The sequence below is a fragment of the Terrapene carolina genome, unplaced genomic scaffold (genome assembly GCF_002925995.2).
Source record: "Terrapene carolina triunguis isolate 2854851 unplaced genomic scaffold, T_m_triunguis-2.0 Scaffold24, whole genome shotgun sequence".
Taxonomy (NCBI): domain Eukaryota; kingdom Metazoa; phylum Chordata; order Testudines; family Emydidae; genus Terrapene; species Terrapene triunguis.
This window is the reverse complement of record NW_020664375.1, coordinates 305,563-325,179: the sequence shown is the minus strand read 5'-3', so window position 1 is coordinate 325,179 and position 19,617 is coordinate 305,563. Positions and strand designations below refer to the sequence as shown.

At 43.9% G+C, this 19,617-nt stretch overlaps 1 protein-coding gene across 1 annotated transcript in view; it reads left to right on the top strand.

The window, feature by feature from the left end:
• Window positions 1-19,617, top strand: part of LOC112104190 (X-linked retinitis pigmentosa GTPase regulator) — a 96,149-nt gene that overhangs the window by 33,726 nt on the left and 42,806 nt on the right. Inside the window, exons 8-12 of the mRNA XM_026650003.1 lie at window positions 2,498-2,653; window positions 3,206-3,330; window positions 4,499-4,681; window positions 14,614-14,800; window positions 15,656-15,765. Coding sequence (XP_026505788.1) covers window positions 2,498-2,653; window positions 3,206-3,330; window positions 4,499-4,681; window positions 14,614-14,800; window positions 15,656-15,765 — 761 coding nt within the window. The remainder of the gene's footprint in view (window positions 1-2,497; window positions 2,654-3,205; window positions 3,331-4,498; window positions 4,682-14,613; window positions 14,801-15,655; window positions 15,766-19,617) is intronic.

Here is a 19,617-nt window from a genome sequence, read left to right as displayed (position 1 = left end):
AGTTTTGGAGGGGACCATCTGTATTCTGTTGTGGTGGCATGGAATGGAATCATGTCCAACAGTAAGTGCTCAAGATAGTTTGGAACAGTTTTGCTATGCCTTTGCACTCTAGCCACCGAAACTTCTTCCCTTTATCATCCCTTTACAGGGAGCCCTTTCATGAGAAACTGCTGAGAGGGATGTAGTCGTAACACTCTCTATCTCGAGTAGAGTAACAGAAGTGGTTCCTTAGCAGTATCAGAGACAGAGATGCTGTTTCCAATGCTTCCTGAGCCCTAATGGTTTTTGTTTGGTTGGGTTTTTTGGGACGTATCTTCTATTATAGGCTCAAGCACTCTGAAAATTCAGAATAGTGGCCTTGGCCTCAATAATTGCATTACAAATCTAAGGGAGGATTACCCTCTTGTTTCTATGTATTCCATAAAGACTGCTCACAGAAAATACCTTCTTTTCTGTGTTGGAGAGGATCATTACCTGTATTTGATTTTTCTTTTGCATCCTTGGTCTTTAGCAAATGCCTTGCTGTGGTGGCAACTCACTTGAGAAAGCAGTGCATTCTTTTTTTCTCATTCCATGGCAACTGACTACTGAAAGCACAGATGTTCATAGAGGCTTAAATTGCCTTAGAGAAGAGTATGTTCCATACCTTGGTTTAGACTTAGCAAACAATATGATAAACATCCAACTTCACTTAAACTCATTATGTTCATCAGAGCAAGGATGACAAAGGTCTATTTGTCTCCAGAGAAATTTCAAGACATATTTGAATGTTCCTAAGGCTAGTAGAATTTATGGCATCATGCATCCTGGGAAATCCATTTGCCAAATTGAGGGCGAGACTTCAGTTCTGGCTAAAGAAAGTATCTGCTTCAAGAACAATCTGTATTCGTAGCTGGGAAGTCTAGGTATCTATCAGTTATTCTTCCATTAATTGGAATTAAGGGATCTTTCTGATTTCTTATTTTACTTTACTTGTTAGCAATCCCTTTCTGGATATTTTTCCTAGCACTGAATCTTCCAGCAGAGGGAGCTTTAATATTAAATTTAGTAGGAAGATAATTTTACAAAATATTCTGCATACTTAAAAAAAAGTCTCACTCTTTATATTTCATGGTCTTTTGATTTTGCAGAAGTGACCCTTAAAACTGTTTTAAAAGAACGATGAGGGGAAAAGATATCCTGTAAGCAGAAATACTTTTTTGCAGCTTTGTGTTACTATATTCTTTGTTGACCTGAAGTTGCAATTAAAGTCAATGAATATGTTGGACTAGTAATGCTGGGTCTGCTCCACTTCTATTTTCTTCCCATCCCTCTTCTTCTCCCACAAGAGAGACAAGATAAAGGTGGGAGAGTGGTTGGGAGATAGCGCTGGAGTAAATGTAATGTGTGATTTGTGTTTAAATGTGCTACCAGTTTATTGCTCCTCAGAGAATGCAGCAAAAAAGCGTTCAGTTACTGTACGTAGATGGCTGTTGTGACGGCCTGGCATCCTCCCCAGGGGTGGGAGGAGCTTGTGCTTCTCCTGCTTCTGGTGCTATGGCGTGGCGTCTACCTCCGTGGGTAGGAGACATTCCTGCCCTGGTGCTGCAGTCTGGCTTTTACCCCACAAGTGGGAGGAGCACCTACTCGCCCTGCTGGTGTGCAGTGTGACTTCTACTTAAGTTTGATTTCCTGTGGGAGTACAATGTACATTCAGACATATTCACTTCCATTCAGAAGTCTTGAGTTCTCTCTTTCTTTTGGTAGCGAGATGTGTGGCTCCTTTACTTCCACTTAAAAAAATCATCAGATATTTTCAACATATGCAAACATAAAACTATTTTTAAATGCTTTTATTTAGCTGCTGAATGTAACCTTGCCATCTGAATGACCTTGATTCTTGAACAGAGAGAAATGTTCTAAAAGCAAATGTTCCTGACACCTGCTGGTGGTTGTATGGATAATGAATATGAAGAGGAAAATTAAGCCTGGAGTTTCCAGATACATTGCAATAACAACATTGTCAGTGTTTTTAATATTTCAGCAATACCAGACCTGCAAAGATTTGGATCATCATACATAATCGATTTTTATATGTGGCAGGAAGTTTAAGAGTAGGCTATTGAAGAGGAAAATATACATAATGAATTTTTTTAATAATTGTGGGCTTGTGTTGATCTCAGCTGTAATATATAACATTGTATAATTTTCATTGGCTTATTTTCACATGTGCATTTAGTCAATAGCTTATTTTGCAAATACGCCATGAAACAAAATATGTAGCAGCTCGTACCAGTTTATTTTCTATATGTTTAGTTAAATCTTTCGGAGGAAGGGTGGTTTTTCATTTCATGTTTCTTTTGATTTTTCTCTTTCATTGTGATTACACTTTATGAATTGATAAAACATAAAACTTTTTTTCATAAAGTTGGAGTGTGATTTGATTTCTGTTTTGCTAGTAGTGGGAAGATTATAATTATAATTAACTGTTTGTTTACTTTCCATGTACAATTTTCAGAAACAGATGTATATACCTTTGGCCTTGGACAATATGGGCAACTTGGACATGGTACATTTATTTTTGAAACCTCGGTACCAAAGGCAGTGGAACATCTGAAGAGGCATAAAATATGTAACATTGCATGTGGGGAAAATCATACAGCTGTAATAGCAGGTATGTATGCTGAAACTTCTGAAATGTACTTAAAATGATAATGTATTATCATTTATGATATGGATTTTTTTTATTATAAAATGAGCACAGTGAGGAACAAACATGCAGATTTAATTTAAGGTTAAGTGACTGCCCAAGGCCATCCAGCTGTCAGTGGGAGAGCCAGATTGGAGTTTAGGAATTCTGTTTTTGACTTTCCGTACATAGTTATTCCTGTAGACCACACTACCTCTTAAGGAAGCTGTAGCCTCACAAACTCCTGCCTGACACTCTTGCATGAGTCTCAGTTTTGCTATACAGTTGTATTGTATTTTTTCTTAGTGTTTTATTTTTTGGTTACCTAGACTAACAATCCCAGTCAATACTTTTGTCTGAAAACGTATTTATCTTCTGGACCATATTCAGTAGTTTAAAAATCATACAAATCTCTGTTCATATTTGATTTTTGAAAATGAAATATACCTTGCTTTCAAAATATATTTAATTCTACTCTTATAACAATTTTGTCATGTGCTTTTAATGCACCTTCTACATGTTTCTTTTTCCATGTAGACAATGGCCTTATGTTTACTTTTGGAGATGGACGGCATGGCAAGTTAGGACTTGGAGAAGAGAATTTTACTAATCAATTCATACCCACCTTATGTTCTAATTTCTTGAAGTTTGCAGTCTATTTGGTAAGGCTTTGCTTTGCTCTCTTTTCTCAAACTTTGAAATGCATATACTTTATAAACATACCTTATTAAGGGAAATCTGACAGTTTAAAATCATATTTATAGTATTTCCTTATAGTATTAATACTGTAGATTAATACTGAAAGAATGTTAAAATGTTTTGTTTTATTTACCGCTTCCCATTCTGCTGCTTCACTTCTCGCTCTGTGGTCAGTTTGGACCATAAAAATAGACTAGTCCATTTTTCTTTCAGATTGTTGTGCACTTCCACAACACGGCAATGTTTAGGTTGCAAACACTTCAAAGGAATCTATACATTTCAAACAAAAAACTTTTAAACATTTTGGTAGTTTTAGTTTTAGGAATAGCCTTCCATCCCAATGTGTGGACCTAAACCACCTGGTGTATATCACTTTAATATCCAAGATTATTTATAATGTAGGTTATTTACAAAAGTTTAATAAAATGAAAATGTATTCATTTTTTAATCCAAACATGATGAGAAAAGAGAGGCAATATTGTTCTTTTAGGTTATTGTTTTAGTCTTCCTGCTGGTATTGAAGAAAATTGCTGTAATGCTAGCTCCAAACATTCAGAAACTGAGTCAGGCCCCAAAAGATCAATTAAACAAAACAAAACAAAAAAACCCATTTTGGATTCTTTTTATTTGCTTCTGTTTTTTGGGCCATCAACATGCCACTTGGGTCATGTTTTCAAGCTTTTCTCTACAACTATGAGGGATAGAAACTTTTTTTTAAAAAGAAAGCTGAGATTCTCATGTAATAACTTGTCTTCCATACTGGCTAGGGCTCTAGATAAAACATCAGATATTATGAGACTTGTGGTAGTTTGCAAGAGATGGTAACATTGTGTATATGTAATATTGGCTAACATCAAAATGATTTACTAAACTCCTTTGAAAATTGATGCAGAATTTGTTGCTTGCTTCTGGAGAGTTGGCTAGTTTTATTCTGTTTTACAATATATTGTACTTAAAAAGTTTCGATCCATTATATTTTTTAAACATCAGTGATTACAGTTTGTACTCTAACATACTGAAGTCTGTAACTAAGTGTGGAGCAAAACATTTGGAGCTTCTAACATGTTTCTTAGTCCTTGGTCCAGAAGATGAATGCAGGTCAATGAGATCCTTTTTGTGTTTACACTGTAGGTTGCTTGTGGTGGCTGTCACATGCTAGTTTTTGCCACTCCAAGGCCTAAAGGGTCTGAAGAAACACATGAAGATTTACGTGAAAACTGTTTGGCTGCTACAATCTCTAAACTGGGTGGTGATTCATTAGTAACTAACACCTTGCAGAGAACGTTATCGGCTCGAATGCGACGGAGAGAGAGGGTAAATTCAGAGCTAACTATTTCTGACATTTATTAAGTTTCCATGATTTTTTACAAGAAAAGAGACTTTTTAAAAAAATTTAAATTTATAGCTTACACTCACCAGATAAATATCCCTCTTTGAAATAAATGTTTGTATTTCAAGGTTCTTCTTTGAGTAATGTTCCTGTGAGTGCTCCACTTCAGGTGTGCCTGCACCCTGCACCTTTAATGGGAGATTTTGGTAACAGTGCCTATTCAGGTGCCCCACACATCCTTGTGCCTTGCAGCAAGGCTATATGGGGCTGTGCAGACAAACTGTCCTCAGTTCCTTCTCAACTGCCTTCAGCCTGAGACAGTGTCTACTGTGTGCCTGTTCTCTTTATTATTCAGCAGTTAGTTAGGGTATGTCTACACTACGGGATTACTCCGAATTTACAGAATTTGATTTTTGGCAACCAATTGTATAAAGTTGAGTGCATGCGGCCACACTAAGCACATTAATTCGGCGGTGTGCGTCCATGTGCCAAGGCTAGCGTCGACTTCTGGAGCGTTGCACTGTGCGTAGCTATCCCATAGTTCCCGCAGTCTCCCCCGCCCATTGGAATTCTGGGTTGAGATCCCAATGCCTGATGGGGCCAAAAATTTGCCGCGGGTGGTTATGGGTAAATGTCGTCAGTCAATCCTTCCTCCGTGAAAGCAACGGCAGACAATCATTTCGCGCCCTTTTCCCTGGATTGCTCGGGCAGACGCCATAGCACGGCAACCATGGAGCCCGTTCAGCCTTTTTTCACTGTCACCGTATGTCTACTGGATGCTGCTGACAGACGCGGTACTGCAGCACTACACAGCAGCATCCCCTTGCCTTTGCAAGTTAGCAAAGACGGTTACTAGCCATACTGTACCGTCTGCTGCTGTCATGGGTGCTCCTGGCCGGCCTTGGTGAGGTCGGTCGGGGGCGCCTGGACAAAAATGGGAATGACTCCCCAGGTCATTCTCTTCTTTAAGTTTTGTCTAATGGAGAGTCAGTCCTGCCTAGAATATCAGGCAAGCCTACTAAAGGACCAGAGAGGCAAACGGCCGCTCCGGGTCAGAGCCCCAGACATCCCGCAGAAATGATGAGCTGCATGCCATTCTAGGGGGTGCCCCTACAACAACCCCACCCGTTGCTTCCCTCCTCCCCTACCCCTCCCGGGCTACCTTGGCAGTTATCCCCCCATTCGTGTGATGAAGTAATAAAGAATGCATGAATTTGAAACAACACATACTTTATTGCCTCTGCAAGCAGAGATCAAAGGGCGGGGGGAGGGAAGGGGAGGGCGGTTGGCTTACAGCGAAGTAGAGTGCACCACCATTCTGCACTTGCTCAGTCTATAGCTGAAAATGGGAATCTGTGATAAGGACTAGGATAGAAGCACAGGCAGGACTGAATCTCCATTTGTGTGTGGGCCTTTGGTTGACACTGGTAAAATACAAAATGTCCCAGGATCTGTATGTTGGGGGACAGTTCTAAACGGCAGCTTAATTTTTTTATTTGCAGCAAAATGTAGAGGTCTAAGTATCTGATTGTGAGCCCTTGGAGCAAGGTGTAGGCTGGGGTAGGTGTGACCGCGCGGTGTTTCCGCCTGGGAGAGCAGCCTGAGGCAGAAGCCTCCAGATGGCATGATATTCCAGGCAGGACTGAATCTCCATTACACAAAACTTAAAGAAGAGAATGACCTGGAGTCATTCCCATTTTTGTCCAGGAGCCCCCGACCGACCTCACCAAGGCCAGCCAGGAGCACCCACGGGACGACGATGACGGTTATCAGTCATACTGCACCGTCTGCCGTCCGCAAGGCAAGGCAAGGAGATGCTGCTGTGTAGCGCTGCAGCACCGCGTCTGCCAGCAGCATCCAGTAGACATATGGTGACAGTGAAAAAAGGCAAGAAACGATTTTTTCCCCTTTGCTTTCACAGAGTGGGGGGGGGGAGAGGGGGCTGACGACATATACCCTGAACCACCCGCTACTATATTTTTGACCCTTCAGGCATTGGGAGCTCAACCCAGAATTCAAATGGTTTTCGGAGAGTGCGGGAACTGTAGGATAGCTACAGTCGTCAGTCGCCCCTCCCTCAGTGAGCGTCCATTTGATTCTTTGGCTTTCTGGTACGCTTGTCTCAGCTCTTTAAGTTTCACGCAGCACTGTGTTGAGTCCCTGTTGTGGCCTCTGTCCATCATGACCTTGGAGATTTTTTCAAATGTTTTGGCATTTCATCTTTTGGAACGGAGTTCTGATAGAACAGATTCATCTCCCCATACAGAGATCAGATTCAGTATCTCCCGTACGGTCCATGCTGGAGCTCTTAGGGAGCTGATGGTCACCTGTGCTGATCAGCGCTCCACGGTCGGCAAACAGGAAATGAAATTCAAAAGTTCGCGGGGCTTTTCCTGTCTTCCTGGCCAGTGCATCTGAGTTCAGATTGCTATCCAGAGCGGTCACAATGGTGCACTGTGGGATAGCTCCCGGAGGCCAATATCGTTGAATTGCGTCCACACTAACCCTAATTCAAACCGGCAATGTCGATTTCAGTGCTACTCCCCTCGTCGGGGAGGAGTACAGAAATCGATTTTAAGAGCCCTTTATGTTGACAAAAATGGCTTAGTTGTGTGGACGGGTGCAGGGTTAATTCGATTTAACGCTGCTAAATTCAACCTAAACTCATAGTGTAGACCAGGCCGTTGTATGTAGTTAGTTATTTTATAGTGTTTGTAGTTCCCTTTTTTCTTTTCCTTTCTCTTAAAAAAAAAATATTGTTGTAAAATCTTTCCCTATTTAGGGGTCATTTTTTGTTATTTTGCTTGGGTAATCCAGGTTCCCCAGGATTTAAAAGGTGCCTCTGTTGCTGTGAGGCTGTCCCAATCAGGCATTCTCAGTGCCTTCGTTGTTTGTGAGATACTCATATTCCCAGTAAGTGCATAATCTGCACTTCCTTCAATGATAGATCCTGAAAAAATAGGGAGATCAAGTTTAAACTCCTGATGATGGAGCAAGCCCTAAAACTTGCTTCAGATCCAGGGCGGAAGACAACCCTGTATATAGATGTCCCAGAACAGCTTGTGCCCCATCCACATCAATATCCTGGTCACTGGAGGTCGATAGAGATGTAGGCAGTATCATGGCACTGATTGCATCTATGGCACCAAAGACCTCAGCAAAGGTAGCCTTGACATCTGCCTCTATTCAGAAAGAGATAAAGAGTAAATCTCTGAGACAGTCTTGGTCAGTGGTGCACAAGAAGGCTATGTAGACCTCAGGTCCCCAGGGGAGTATCATGCAGGGTCTAAGTGATTCCGGTACTGCGAAGACTGTTTCAAGGAGTCAGTCCTCAAAGACAGACTCAGTACCGAACTCGGGTATCATACCCAGAGCCATAGACACTCTTCCGAGAAGAATTTTAGTCTCATCCCTGAACATCAGTTGGTACCGGCCACTTGGAAGTCTTTGCTACTGAAGACTGCTTGACTGGTGTAATTAGAGTCTACTCATTCCCATGCCAAGCACTTGGTGCTAGCTACATCAGTACCGAAGCTGTCCTCCACAGGTTCTTGCTTGGGCCTGTCGTTGATGCCATAGAATTTAGATACTCTAAGGATCTTCTAGTATCTTCAGAGTCAGAATCTCCTCTGCTAACTGGTATCGGGGGTTTACCCTCATCAAGATTTACTTGGTCACTGACCCCATCCATCATCTAGAATATCATACTCACCCTCGTTTACAACACAAGCAGAACAGTTATTTTCCCTCCTCCCCCTCTTGGATATGTTGAAGAGGACTCCTCTGACTCTCAAATTTCAGAACAGGCTTCCCCTGTCTACTCTAGAACACATTGCTGCCTCTCCTACACTGAGGCATTGGAGGAGGATAGACCTCAAAGGACACCCATATGACAAGAAGAGAGATGGTTGCCTCCACCTATCCCATATGCCCCCCCACCAGAGGCCTTGTTGGGAGCTATGGGCATTCTGTCAACAGTTTTGTGATGAAGTTATCACACCACCGAAGGAAGCAAAGAAGAGTACATTCCCCAACCACCTGTGGCACCATGAATGCCAGGGGAGAGAAGCTTTGTGGAGTTGGAATCAAGGGCAGACAAGGAGGTAACACCTCTTACAAATATTTTCTCCTCATCGTCTGAAGAAGTTGTGATGTCTCCACCATCTTCTCTGGCAGATGACTTCAGGTAGTTGCAGGAACTGATGAAATTGCTGACACACAGTTCAGGAGTCACACCATAAACTCCTACATATTTTACCTATGTCAAAATTCTTGAGGATTGTCATTCCGGTCAACAAAGCTCTTATGGAACCTGCTAAGACGGTTTGGCAAACCCCAGCTACCACACTGCTTATCCGCAAGAAGGTGGATTAAAAAGTATTATGTCCCTTCCAGGAAATCATAATTTCTATTTTCTCACCTAGTGCCAAATTCTCTGGTAGTGAAGTCTGTTAATGAATGGGGCAAACAATATATCTCAAAGTCCACCCCATACAGCAAGGACCACAAGAAGCGCTATCTTTTTGGCCATAAATCTTCAGCCACACTTCATTTTAGAATAGTGAACCATCAGGTGCTCATGGCGAAGTATGCCTATTTGAATTACAACAAATTTAATTCCTTTATTGATCATCTGGCAGAGAAACATTGTGACCAATTTAAGGTCATTATTCAAGAGGGTCAGCTCCTGGCAAAAACATTGCTCCAGGTCTCCTTGGATGCTTCAGATACTGCAGCACAGTCTGAGAAAAGCGTCTTGGGCTGCAGCTGTTGTAAAGCTTCCCAAGAGAGGTCCAGAGTACCACTGAGGACCTTCCCTTTGATATTCACAAGCTCTTTGCGGACTCAATGGATACATCTTTCCACATTTTAAAGGACTCGAAAGCCATGCTGAGATCCTGATTTATACGCCTGTAAATAAGAGTTTTAGTAAGTCTCAGAGGGCACAAAGATCATGCCCAGCCCCCAATTCAACTTACCATAGATCATCTGAGCCCCTGGCCAGGAAGCCAAGATTTGTGACTCTTGACCTACAAGACACGTTTTCATGTCGCTATTCACCTTTCATACAAGAGGTTTCTTCATTTTCTAATCAACAACAAACACTTACGAATATCACATGCTCCCTTTCAGGCTATCTTCTGCTCCAGGGTATTCTCAAAAATTCTGGTGGTAGTTGCCACCCACCTACGTTGTCTGGGTATAATAATTTCCCCGTATCTGGACGATTTGTTGATTGGGGCAGATCTTATCAGGAAGTGTTGGTGGCTGTAAAGATGACGTGTTCTCTGTTCCACAGCCTGGGCCTTCAACTCAACCTCTAAGTCTGTTTTGACTCCAGTACAGTATCTAGATATCATAGGAGCTTGCATGGATGCAGTGACAGGCAGAACATGCGTCTCTTCCAGCAGATATCTTGCACTGAGTCTTATCTCAAGGATTCATGGCAGTCCTCAAGTAACAGTAAGAGATTGTCATCAACTGCTGGGGCACACATCAGTTTGCGTCTTTGTAATGCAACATGCCAGATTACATTTCCGAAGTCTCCCTGGATGGCTTTGAATGGCTTACAAATCAAGCAAGCACATTAAGGGAAGATTAGTGTCTGTTCCCCAATGGGTTCTATGGTCATTCAACTGGTTGAAGGACCTGACCAAAACCTGCACAGTACCCTCCTACCATAATGATAATGTCAGATGATTCAGTGTTGGGTAGGGGGATACATCTGGGACCTCAGAAGATACAAGGCAAATGCTCACTACAAGAGCAGCTTCTCCTCATCAATTGTCTGTAATTGAGAGTGGTCAGAATTGCTGGCCTATGCTTTAATCAGAGTCAAGTCAGTAAAGATAATGACAGACAATGTGAAATACATGTACTATATCAACTGTCAGGGAGGAGCACATTCCCCATCTCTGTGCTGAAGTGATCAAAACTCTGGCATTGGTGCATAGCCAACCAGATAGTCATTGCAGTTTCTTTCCTCCCTGGTATTCAGAATACCATGGCAGATGACCTCAGCAGAGATTTCTTTCTAAATTACGATTGATAACTGGACTCTTGAGTCCTTGACACAGTATTCATAGCTTGAGGGTTCCCAGAGGCTCACCTGTTTGCAACAGCAGCCAATGCAAAATGCATCAAGTATTGCTCCAGAGGGGTCTCAGTCCCCAGCCCATAGGAGACACTTTTTTCATTTAATGGACAAGGGATCTTCTCTACGCTTATCCACAGACACTGTTGTTGTTGAAGGTTCTCAACAAGGTCACACAAGATCAGGCCAGGTTAATAGTGCTTGCACCAGCGTTATTCAAACAAGTTTTGGATCCCTGTCTAATTAGACTCAACTCTGGTGCTCCATAGCATCTTCCAGTCAGTTCTCATCTGCTGACTCAGCATGCCAGTTAAACACTTCACCCCAACCTGCAGATTCTGAGGCTCCAAGTATGGTTCCTCAAAGGTTTTCTGAAGTAGAGATATCCTGTTCATCAGAAGTACAACACGTTTTATTAGATCAGTGTTCTTCATTGCAAGGCCTGTGAGCCAGTGGTGACTCCCATCGATCCTAAGTGTGGCTTGCTAAATTCCTCTAAGCTGCACGGCTGCGCAGCAGGCTATAAATAGCCATGCAGCAGCTCTAAAGGGCCATGCAGCAGCGACCTGGAGAGGAGAGAGGTGAGGCTGGGCAGGAACTGGGGAGGGGATCAAGTTGGGGCTTGCAGGGCTGCTGTGGGCCTCTCCCCCAGGCCCCGGAGCTCCCTGCTGCCAGAGGGGGGAGAGAGGCCCCTCTCCCAGAGCTCCGGGCTGCCTGCCAGCGGGGGGGGAGAAGTCCCTTCCCCGGAGCTAGCTGCTGTCAGCAGGGAGAGGGCTGGGGGGATTCCTCTAGCCCTAGCCCCGGGGCAGCCTACCTGCGCCTCAAATGCCTCATCCCCGGCCCCACCTCAGAGCCCGTACCCCCAGCCAGAGCCCTCAGACCCCCAACCCTCTGCCCCAGCCCTGAGCCCCCTCCTGCACCTTGAACCCCTTATCCCCAGCCCCACCCCGCAGCCAGAGGGGTGAAAAGAAAACAGAGGAATAAATTGACCAACGAACATTTGGACTGCTTTACTAGGATTGCGATGACAGATTACAAATACTGCATAAACAAAGTCAAGGAGGAACAAGCACACTTTCACTCATCCAGTTTTTAAAGTAAGTTTTGCATTATTCCGCTCTTAAAAAGTTTACTCGCATAGGTGCCTTTTTAATTCCTTATATTTTCCTGGTTATTATTTTATAAAAGGAGTATCGTTTTATTGTACAAGTAGACTTTGTTTTAGTTACACGAGTGGCTCTGTAACATTACATCATTAAGGAATAGGAAGCAATGTGTTAATTTAGTAGTTGATGTGGCTCTCACATTGAAGGTTTTTTTCCAAAGTGGCCCCCACTTCAAAAATAGTGAGGAGCACTGTATTAGATAGTAGAAAAAAATCTACAAGAAATACTTACCTCCTGAAATGAAAATATCATCTTTGGTGTAACATTAAGGACTCACTGTTCTCTTCCCATGGTATTGGATTACCTGTTGGAATTGAAAACATCAGGATTTTCTGTGAATTCCATTAGGGTCCACTTAGCTTCAATTCACTTTATCCATAAGGATTTTTTTTGGTCTTCGCTCACCCAATCATGGCAAGATTCCTAAGAGGTTTATCGGATCTCTCCCCTCAAATCAGAGATATTAGTCCCAGCTGGGACCTGAACCTAGTTCTTAATTGCCTCATGAAACATCCTTTTGAGCCACTAGCTGTGTGTTCTTTATTAAATTTATCAATTAAGATAGCTTTTCTGGTGGCCATCATGTCTGCCTTCGGGGTTGGAGAATTGAGGGCTTTAATGGCAGACTCCCCATTTATGGTATTCACCAGAGACAAAGTGTGCTGTGGCCCCTTCCAAGATTTTTACCAAAGGTGTCATCAGAATTTCATATTAAACTATTTATCTCCTGTTTCCCCCCCTCCCCCCACCCCAAACCACATCAGAGTCAGGAAGCTATATTCTGTATCCTAAATGTTAGGAGGGTATTAGCCTTTTATCTAGCTAGGACCAGGCTGTTTAGATCTAGATTGTTTGTATCCATTGCAGACAGAAACAGGGCATCGGTAATTTTCAAACAGAAGGTTATCAAAGTGGATCTCTGGCTGTATTAAGGTCTGTTACAACCAAACTCGGGTTCAGCCTCCTTCGAGAGTGATAGCACATTCCATAAGAGCACTATATAGAATCTGTAGCCTTACTTAAAGTCATACCAGTTGCAGAGATCTGTAGAGCATCAACATAGTCCTTTGTTCATGCTTTTTCTAACCATTATGCCTTCGTTCCTGCTGCAAGATCAGATGCTGCAGTAGACAATGCAGTTCTTTCCTCTGCTCTTAATCTCCTGCCTCCTCACGGGGTGCTGCTTGGGAGTCACCTGAAGTGGAACATTCACAGGAACACTAATTGAAGGAGGAGAGGTTATTCACCCTATGTAGTAACTGGAGTTCTTTGAGATGTGTGTCCCTGTAAGTGCTCCACTAGCTGCCCTCCTTCCCTTCTGCTTTGGCGTCTCCCTGGTGGGACTTTATGGTAGAGAAGGAACTGAGGGTGATTCACTTTTGCAGCCCCGTATAGCCTGAATGTGGGGCAGAAGGATGTGTAGGATGCATGTGCAGGCTGAACAGGCATTGCAACCAAAATCTCCAGTCAAAGGTGCAGGGTGCAGGCACACCTGACGTGGAGCACCCACAGTGACACACATCTGGAAGAACTCCAGTTACTGCACAAGATGAGTAACCTCTTCTTACTTGATGATGGGGAAAAAATGGGTAATTGCCCTGTTTTGCTTTTTTATGATCTGTAGAGGCCTGAAATTTAACAATGTGTAAGAGCCTGCTGCTTTTTGTTCCTCTCTTTAGAGATATCAGGAATGTTGAATCTCACCTTCCCTGTTTTTCCAGGGGCTTCCTTTGGAGGCCCCTGAGAAGTAAATTAGGAGATTTCTTGTCTGTTTATCTAATGTGTGAGTTAAATTGGTGTTTGGTTTTTGTTTTGTTAACCTGAATAAAAATTACTTCCTCTTAAGTAATAAGGTTTTGCTTCCTTGATATCTGTGGTGTCATAAAACCACCAGTTCTCCAGTTGTCCATAGTGTCTTATGGGGGATGGGGAGAAACAGTGTAGAGAACATTTGAATTTATAATGTAAAAACCAGGAAAAGAAAAAGGGGATGACTTTAGCGTTGGGGAGGAGAAACTTTTCATGCCTTCTTTATACATCATGAAGAAACAGGAAATCACACAAGCCCATTTTTCTTCAGAAACCAGCTTCCAAGTTTTGTTTATGCTAAGCTCTGATGCTATTATTATGTATCGTAATGAAACATATATTATATTTCTACAGATTCTTACATTTGAAATGAGTGTAGAAATGTGCGAACTTATGAATTTTGACCTGTTCAAATTACCATTAGTTTAATATTAAAAAGATATATCCCTTGAAGGCCATTGTGCCCTTTTGATACCTTTGAATTTTGAAATCCAGTTTCCATTCTACAGAATGTAGATAAATACAAAATAAAGGGAAAATATTCTATGTACCTAAATTGTGGATTAAATAAACTCTCATTCTTTTAAAATCATAATGGAAGCTCTTTTTTATTGTTGCTTATTTTAAGATATTGAACAATTATTTGACTGTTGTGTGGAAAGCATCAGCTTAATATACCTATCAATTTTTTTAGGACTGTAAATAATTGAAGAGTACAAACAGCTTTTATCATACTTAATTACAGTATTTTCCTCTAGCAAATATTGTAATTAAAGTATGAGAAGGTGATTTTCTCTTATCAGTCTCAGAATGTTCTCAACACTTTCTTAAAAAAAATTTTTTTAAGGAAAAATCTCCAGAACAGTTTTGTCGAATGGTGCGAACGTTACCTCCGTTGGGAGAAGGCTCCCTAAAACCTTCTTTACGTGCTGCCAGCAACACTGTCCCACTCAGTTTACTCACAACAAACCATCCTGCTGTAACGGAAGTGAATACAAATAAAGCAATTGAATCTACTGTGGACTGTAAAACAGGTGAAACATAATGTTTCTGTTCGTTGCTGTCTTCCAAGCGCTTGATATATACTGTTTGTACTTATGTGAGAGAACAACTCATTTGAAGATTGAGGACTTTCATAACTTGCGACTGGGCACTACACCTGGGTCTCAACCCAGTGTTTGCTGGCCAGATTCTGAGAGAGCACAAAAACAAAGGCTGGAAAGTAGTTCTGGGGAATCTGTTCCTCCCCAGCCCTTTTGTGGAAAAGATGTTTAAGGATTTCGCAGGGAGGGTTAATTGAAAGAAAAAACAACTGCTATTGTTTACCTATAGTTCCTGCTATCTAAAGACCTCAAACATACATGAGTTTAGCCTCACAACAGCCCTGTAAAGTAGGTAATTGTTATCCTCATTTTATAAATAAGGAAACTGCCGCACAGAGTGATTAAGTGACTTGTCCAAGACACTACAAGTGTCCGTGGCAGAATTAGGAAGAAAACCTGGGTCTTTCCCAATTCTGTACCTTAACCACAAGACTGTTTCTTCCTTGGAAATTAAAAAGTACAATATTACTAAAAGGCTCATCCAAAAGGAACTTTGCTCCAGGTGACTCTTTTGCATTGAAAATCTGCAAAAATGAGCTGAGACTTGCAATGCCCTGGGATGCATTGGTCTGCTAGACTTCATTCTGGTCTTAACCTAAACTAATGTGGAGGAGCTGCCACCTGGGGTTAGGGGATGGGGCATGTCAGGGAGCTAAGGCACCATCTGTGTAAGGATAATAATACTTCCCTACCACATAAGGATGATGTTTGGCTTGCTATATATCACCTGCTCCAATTTATTGTACTTATTGTTTATATTTTTTATTTTCTTGTTTTATTTTTAAGAGGATCGGAAGCAGGAAAAAGATAAACCTGAAGAAAGTACCACAGAGGAAGATTCAGATAAGGAAAGTGATGACAGAAGCCTTGGAAACACAACTGATGTTCTAAATATGGTAAAATACTCACTACTAAAATTGTGGCTTAGCAATCATTTTGAGGGAAAACATAGCAGTAACATTTTTTGTGATATGGCTGTAATAAAAGTAGTCACCATACCTTGGTACCCCCAAGTTCTAGGGGCTCCCTTTATGCCAGCACAGACCCCAGTCTGGGGCATCTGTTACTACAAGGGCCACAATCCCTTTATGTCCTTGGCTTGTTTGAGTTAGTGGACTCCACCTCTTTGTTTTTCCTCCTCAGAGAATAGGACCTTTCATGTCTCCCGGGATGGACAATTGCTATTTGTTTCTTGAATATTAATAATCACAATCCAAATTATAATTGTGTTTAAACCAGATACGATTCATTCAAGAAAGAGAGAGAAGAAGTAGATAAAAACAAAAAATAAAATGGTAGCATGAACTTTATTCTCATCTAAGCAAGAACTGCACAGAGTCCTGCTAAAATGTACTAGCCATCTTAGTTGCAAAGGTTGAAGGTTGGTAGTGCTAACCATACTCACTGATGTCTGTATGTGCACCTCTTGCTTTGTCTTTGTTTCCTAATTGATTCATCATAGGAGCCTGTCACAGGGCGTGGCCCTCATAGCCAGACTGCCGCCTCCTCCTGGTCATGCTGGGGATTAGCTCAAGGCCAACACCCACATCCCCACCCAGGCCTATGGCTCCTCTGTTAGCTTCCAGACCTGCAGCGTCCTCTTTGCAACTCAGCTGTCCGGCCGTATCATTATCCAGGTTTCCCCCTTCGGGGGGGGGGGGGGAAGAGAGTTGGGTATCTCTGTCCAACAGTCCAGCCACTTCCCCAGGCCCGCTCACTACTCCGGGCCCCAACCCAGGGTCCCTGTAAATAGCAGACTCTTGCTGCTCCTCTGTAACCTCTGTCGATGCTGCTCCATTTCCCTAGTCAATTTCCCCAGGGCCCAGCACCTTCTTCACCCTCACCTCAGGGCACCAGGAACCAGTCACTGCTCTGCTTACAGTTCTCTCAGCCCTCCAGTAAGGGATGCAGTCCTTACTCCCTGGGCTCCCAGCAGCAACTGCCCCTACTCTGTTTTTATCTGAGCCTGCTGGGCCCAATATGGCTGCTTCTAGCAACTCCTCCGATTGGCTGTGCTTCACACAGCCTCTCCGGGCTGCTCAGAGGACTCACCTCCATTGCTCCATCCGTGGCGGCCCTGATTAACCCCTTCTGTGCCTGTGTGGGGAAGGCATCCCATCATATACCCTTCCCCTCAAGCTTGCAACCCTCGGCGGGTATGGATGTCTCCAGTCCTGCATCTGCCTCAGCTGGGCTCATAGGTCATCCTTCTCCTGCTCTACGCCTTTCAGCAGGAAGCACACGTTTTCCTTCTCCTCTTTCACATACCAGGCCTGGTCTCTCTGGAACTATAAGTTCCCCTCTGCTATTTGCAGGGCTTCCTCGGCTGCATCCAATTTCTCACTCAGCTCCTTCACCTGCCCCTGAGGGTTCCCCAGTCCCTTTTCCCCCAGGGTCTGGGTCCCCACAGTAGCCTGCTACACCTCTAGGTTCACCCCTACATCTTTCTGTCTCAGTCTTTGTCAGTTAGCTCTTTCTTACACTCTACCAAGTGTGTGGGTGGAACCCTCTACCCTTTCATGTGGTTCCCCCCACTGTCTCTGTACTCCAAGCATGGGCTTCCTGTCCCCCCTTCCTGGCAACCTTACCCCTCTCTGGGCCATTCCTCTTCTCCCTATGAGGGCACTTTCTTTCAAGGTGCCCCAACTCCCCACATGAACAACAGAGGGGGGCCCCTACCTACTCTCTTAGCAAGTGGGCCTCTTTTGGGCATCCTTGCCAATCTCATTTCCTGGGGACCTTCTTCATTACAACTCACATAGGGGCACTACCTGTGTAGGTGTCCTCTCTGGCAACAGACATAACTTTGGCTGGGCTTCTGGCCTCCAGGCCTTGGGTCTTGCCCCCTGTTCCCAGCCCTTATGGTCTTTCCTGTTCTTCTCCCTCCGGCACCTAAATAAGTACTGCTGCTGCACCATAATACCTAGCAACTACTCCTGCAGGTACTGGTTTGCCTCCCACAGTCTTTGCTGATTTTCAAACATGTGCATCAGCAGGGCCTGGATCCGCCCTTGCTGCTTGCCACCCCCAACGAAGGGGATAGACAAGTGTGGGGTCCAGTCTGGGAGCGTTTTGCTGCCCTCTGCAGAGTGCCTCTACCCAGGGCTACTCCGTAGTCTTTTCTCTCCCCCGCACTCACCTCAGTGGTGTCTGTGCTGCACTGCGCCACACTCTTCCCTTGTGTCAGGATGACCGTGCTATGTAGTCTCTTCAGTTCCCTTTCCTCAGGGTCAACTTCCCATACAATTCTTCACCCAGCGCTTAGTCCTCTGCACCATCCCCTTATCTCAGGGGCGACTGAATGCCTGTAATGGGGTGCAGCCTTCATCACCAGACCGGTGCCTCCTCCTGGTTGTGCTGGGGATTAGCTTGAGTCCAACGCCCAGGTCTGCAGTCTGCACACCAGCACTCTGTCTCTGCTCCTGCCTATGGCGCCTCTCTCAGCTTCCAGAACCGCAGCGTCTTCTTTGTGACTCAGCCCTCCGGCCGTGTCACCATCCTGGTTTCCCCCTTCTGGGGGGTGGGGAGAGGGGGATCTCTGACCAACAGTCCAGCCACTTCCCCAGTGGCAAGTGAGGGGGACAGAAGCCTGTCCGCTACTCCAGGCCCCAGTCCAGGAACCTGGTAAATAGCACCCTCCTGCTGCTCCTCTGTAACCTCTGTCAAAGCTGCTCCATTTCCCTGGTCAGTTTCCCCATGGCCCAGCACTTCCTTCGCCCTCATGTCAGGGCACTCAGCTGCTCAGTCCCAGTAGCCAGCCACTGCTCTGTCCAAGGTGCTTACAGTTCTCTCAGCCTTCCAGGGATGCGGTCCTTACTCCCTGGGCTCCCAGCAACAACTGCCCCATTCTGTCCTGCAGCTCCTTTTTATCTGAGCCTGCCAGGCCTGGATTGGTTGCTCCCGGCAACTCCTCCCTGATTGGCTGTGCTTCATGCAGCCTCTCTGGGCCACTCGGAGGACACCTCCATTGCTCCGTACAGGGCGGGGCCTGGTTAACCCCTTCTATGCCCCTGTGGGGTAGGCACCCCATCACAGCGCCCGTAAGGCTGTTGCTTTTGCATATACACCACTACACGGATATAACGCGACCCGATATAACACGAATTCGGATATAACGGTAAAGCAGTGCTCCAGGGGGGCGGGGCTGCGCACTCCGGCGGATCAAAGCAAGTTCGATATAATGCGGTTTCACCTATAACGCGGTAAGATTTTTTGGCTCCCGAGGACAGCGTTATATCGGGGTAGAGGTGTATCTGAAAAATTTTGTGACCCTGATGACAGGAAGAAACTGTTTTATAGTCAGCTCGTCATTCTTCTTGTTCAAACACTCCCACCTTATCAAGACACCTAACCATCCCTGTTTTACCAGGACAGTCTTGGTTTTTCATATGAAATCCCTTAATCCTGAGGACTACTATAGAGATGCTTGAAATGTGCTGATCTCTCATTTCATCATTGAAAATATTTGGATATTTTTATTACAAAAAGTTTGTTCAAGTGGTATTGGTATAAAATATTTTGTGTACCACTAATTCTCATCACACAGTGAGTGTTTCATGCTGCCATTGTTCAAGGCTACAGCTTGTGTGTGTGTGTGTGCGCGCGTGCGCTCCTGGCACAGCTTTTTTGATACAGGTGGAGGAGACTAAAGAAAGGATCCCAAATATGGAGCATTTGAGTATTTCACAACCCTAAAACATCTTGCCATAATATTTTTTGGGGGGGTTTTAAACAATGTTTAATGTATC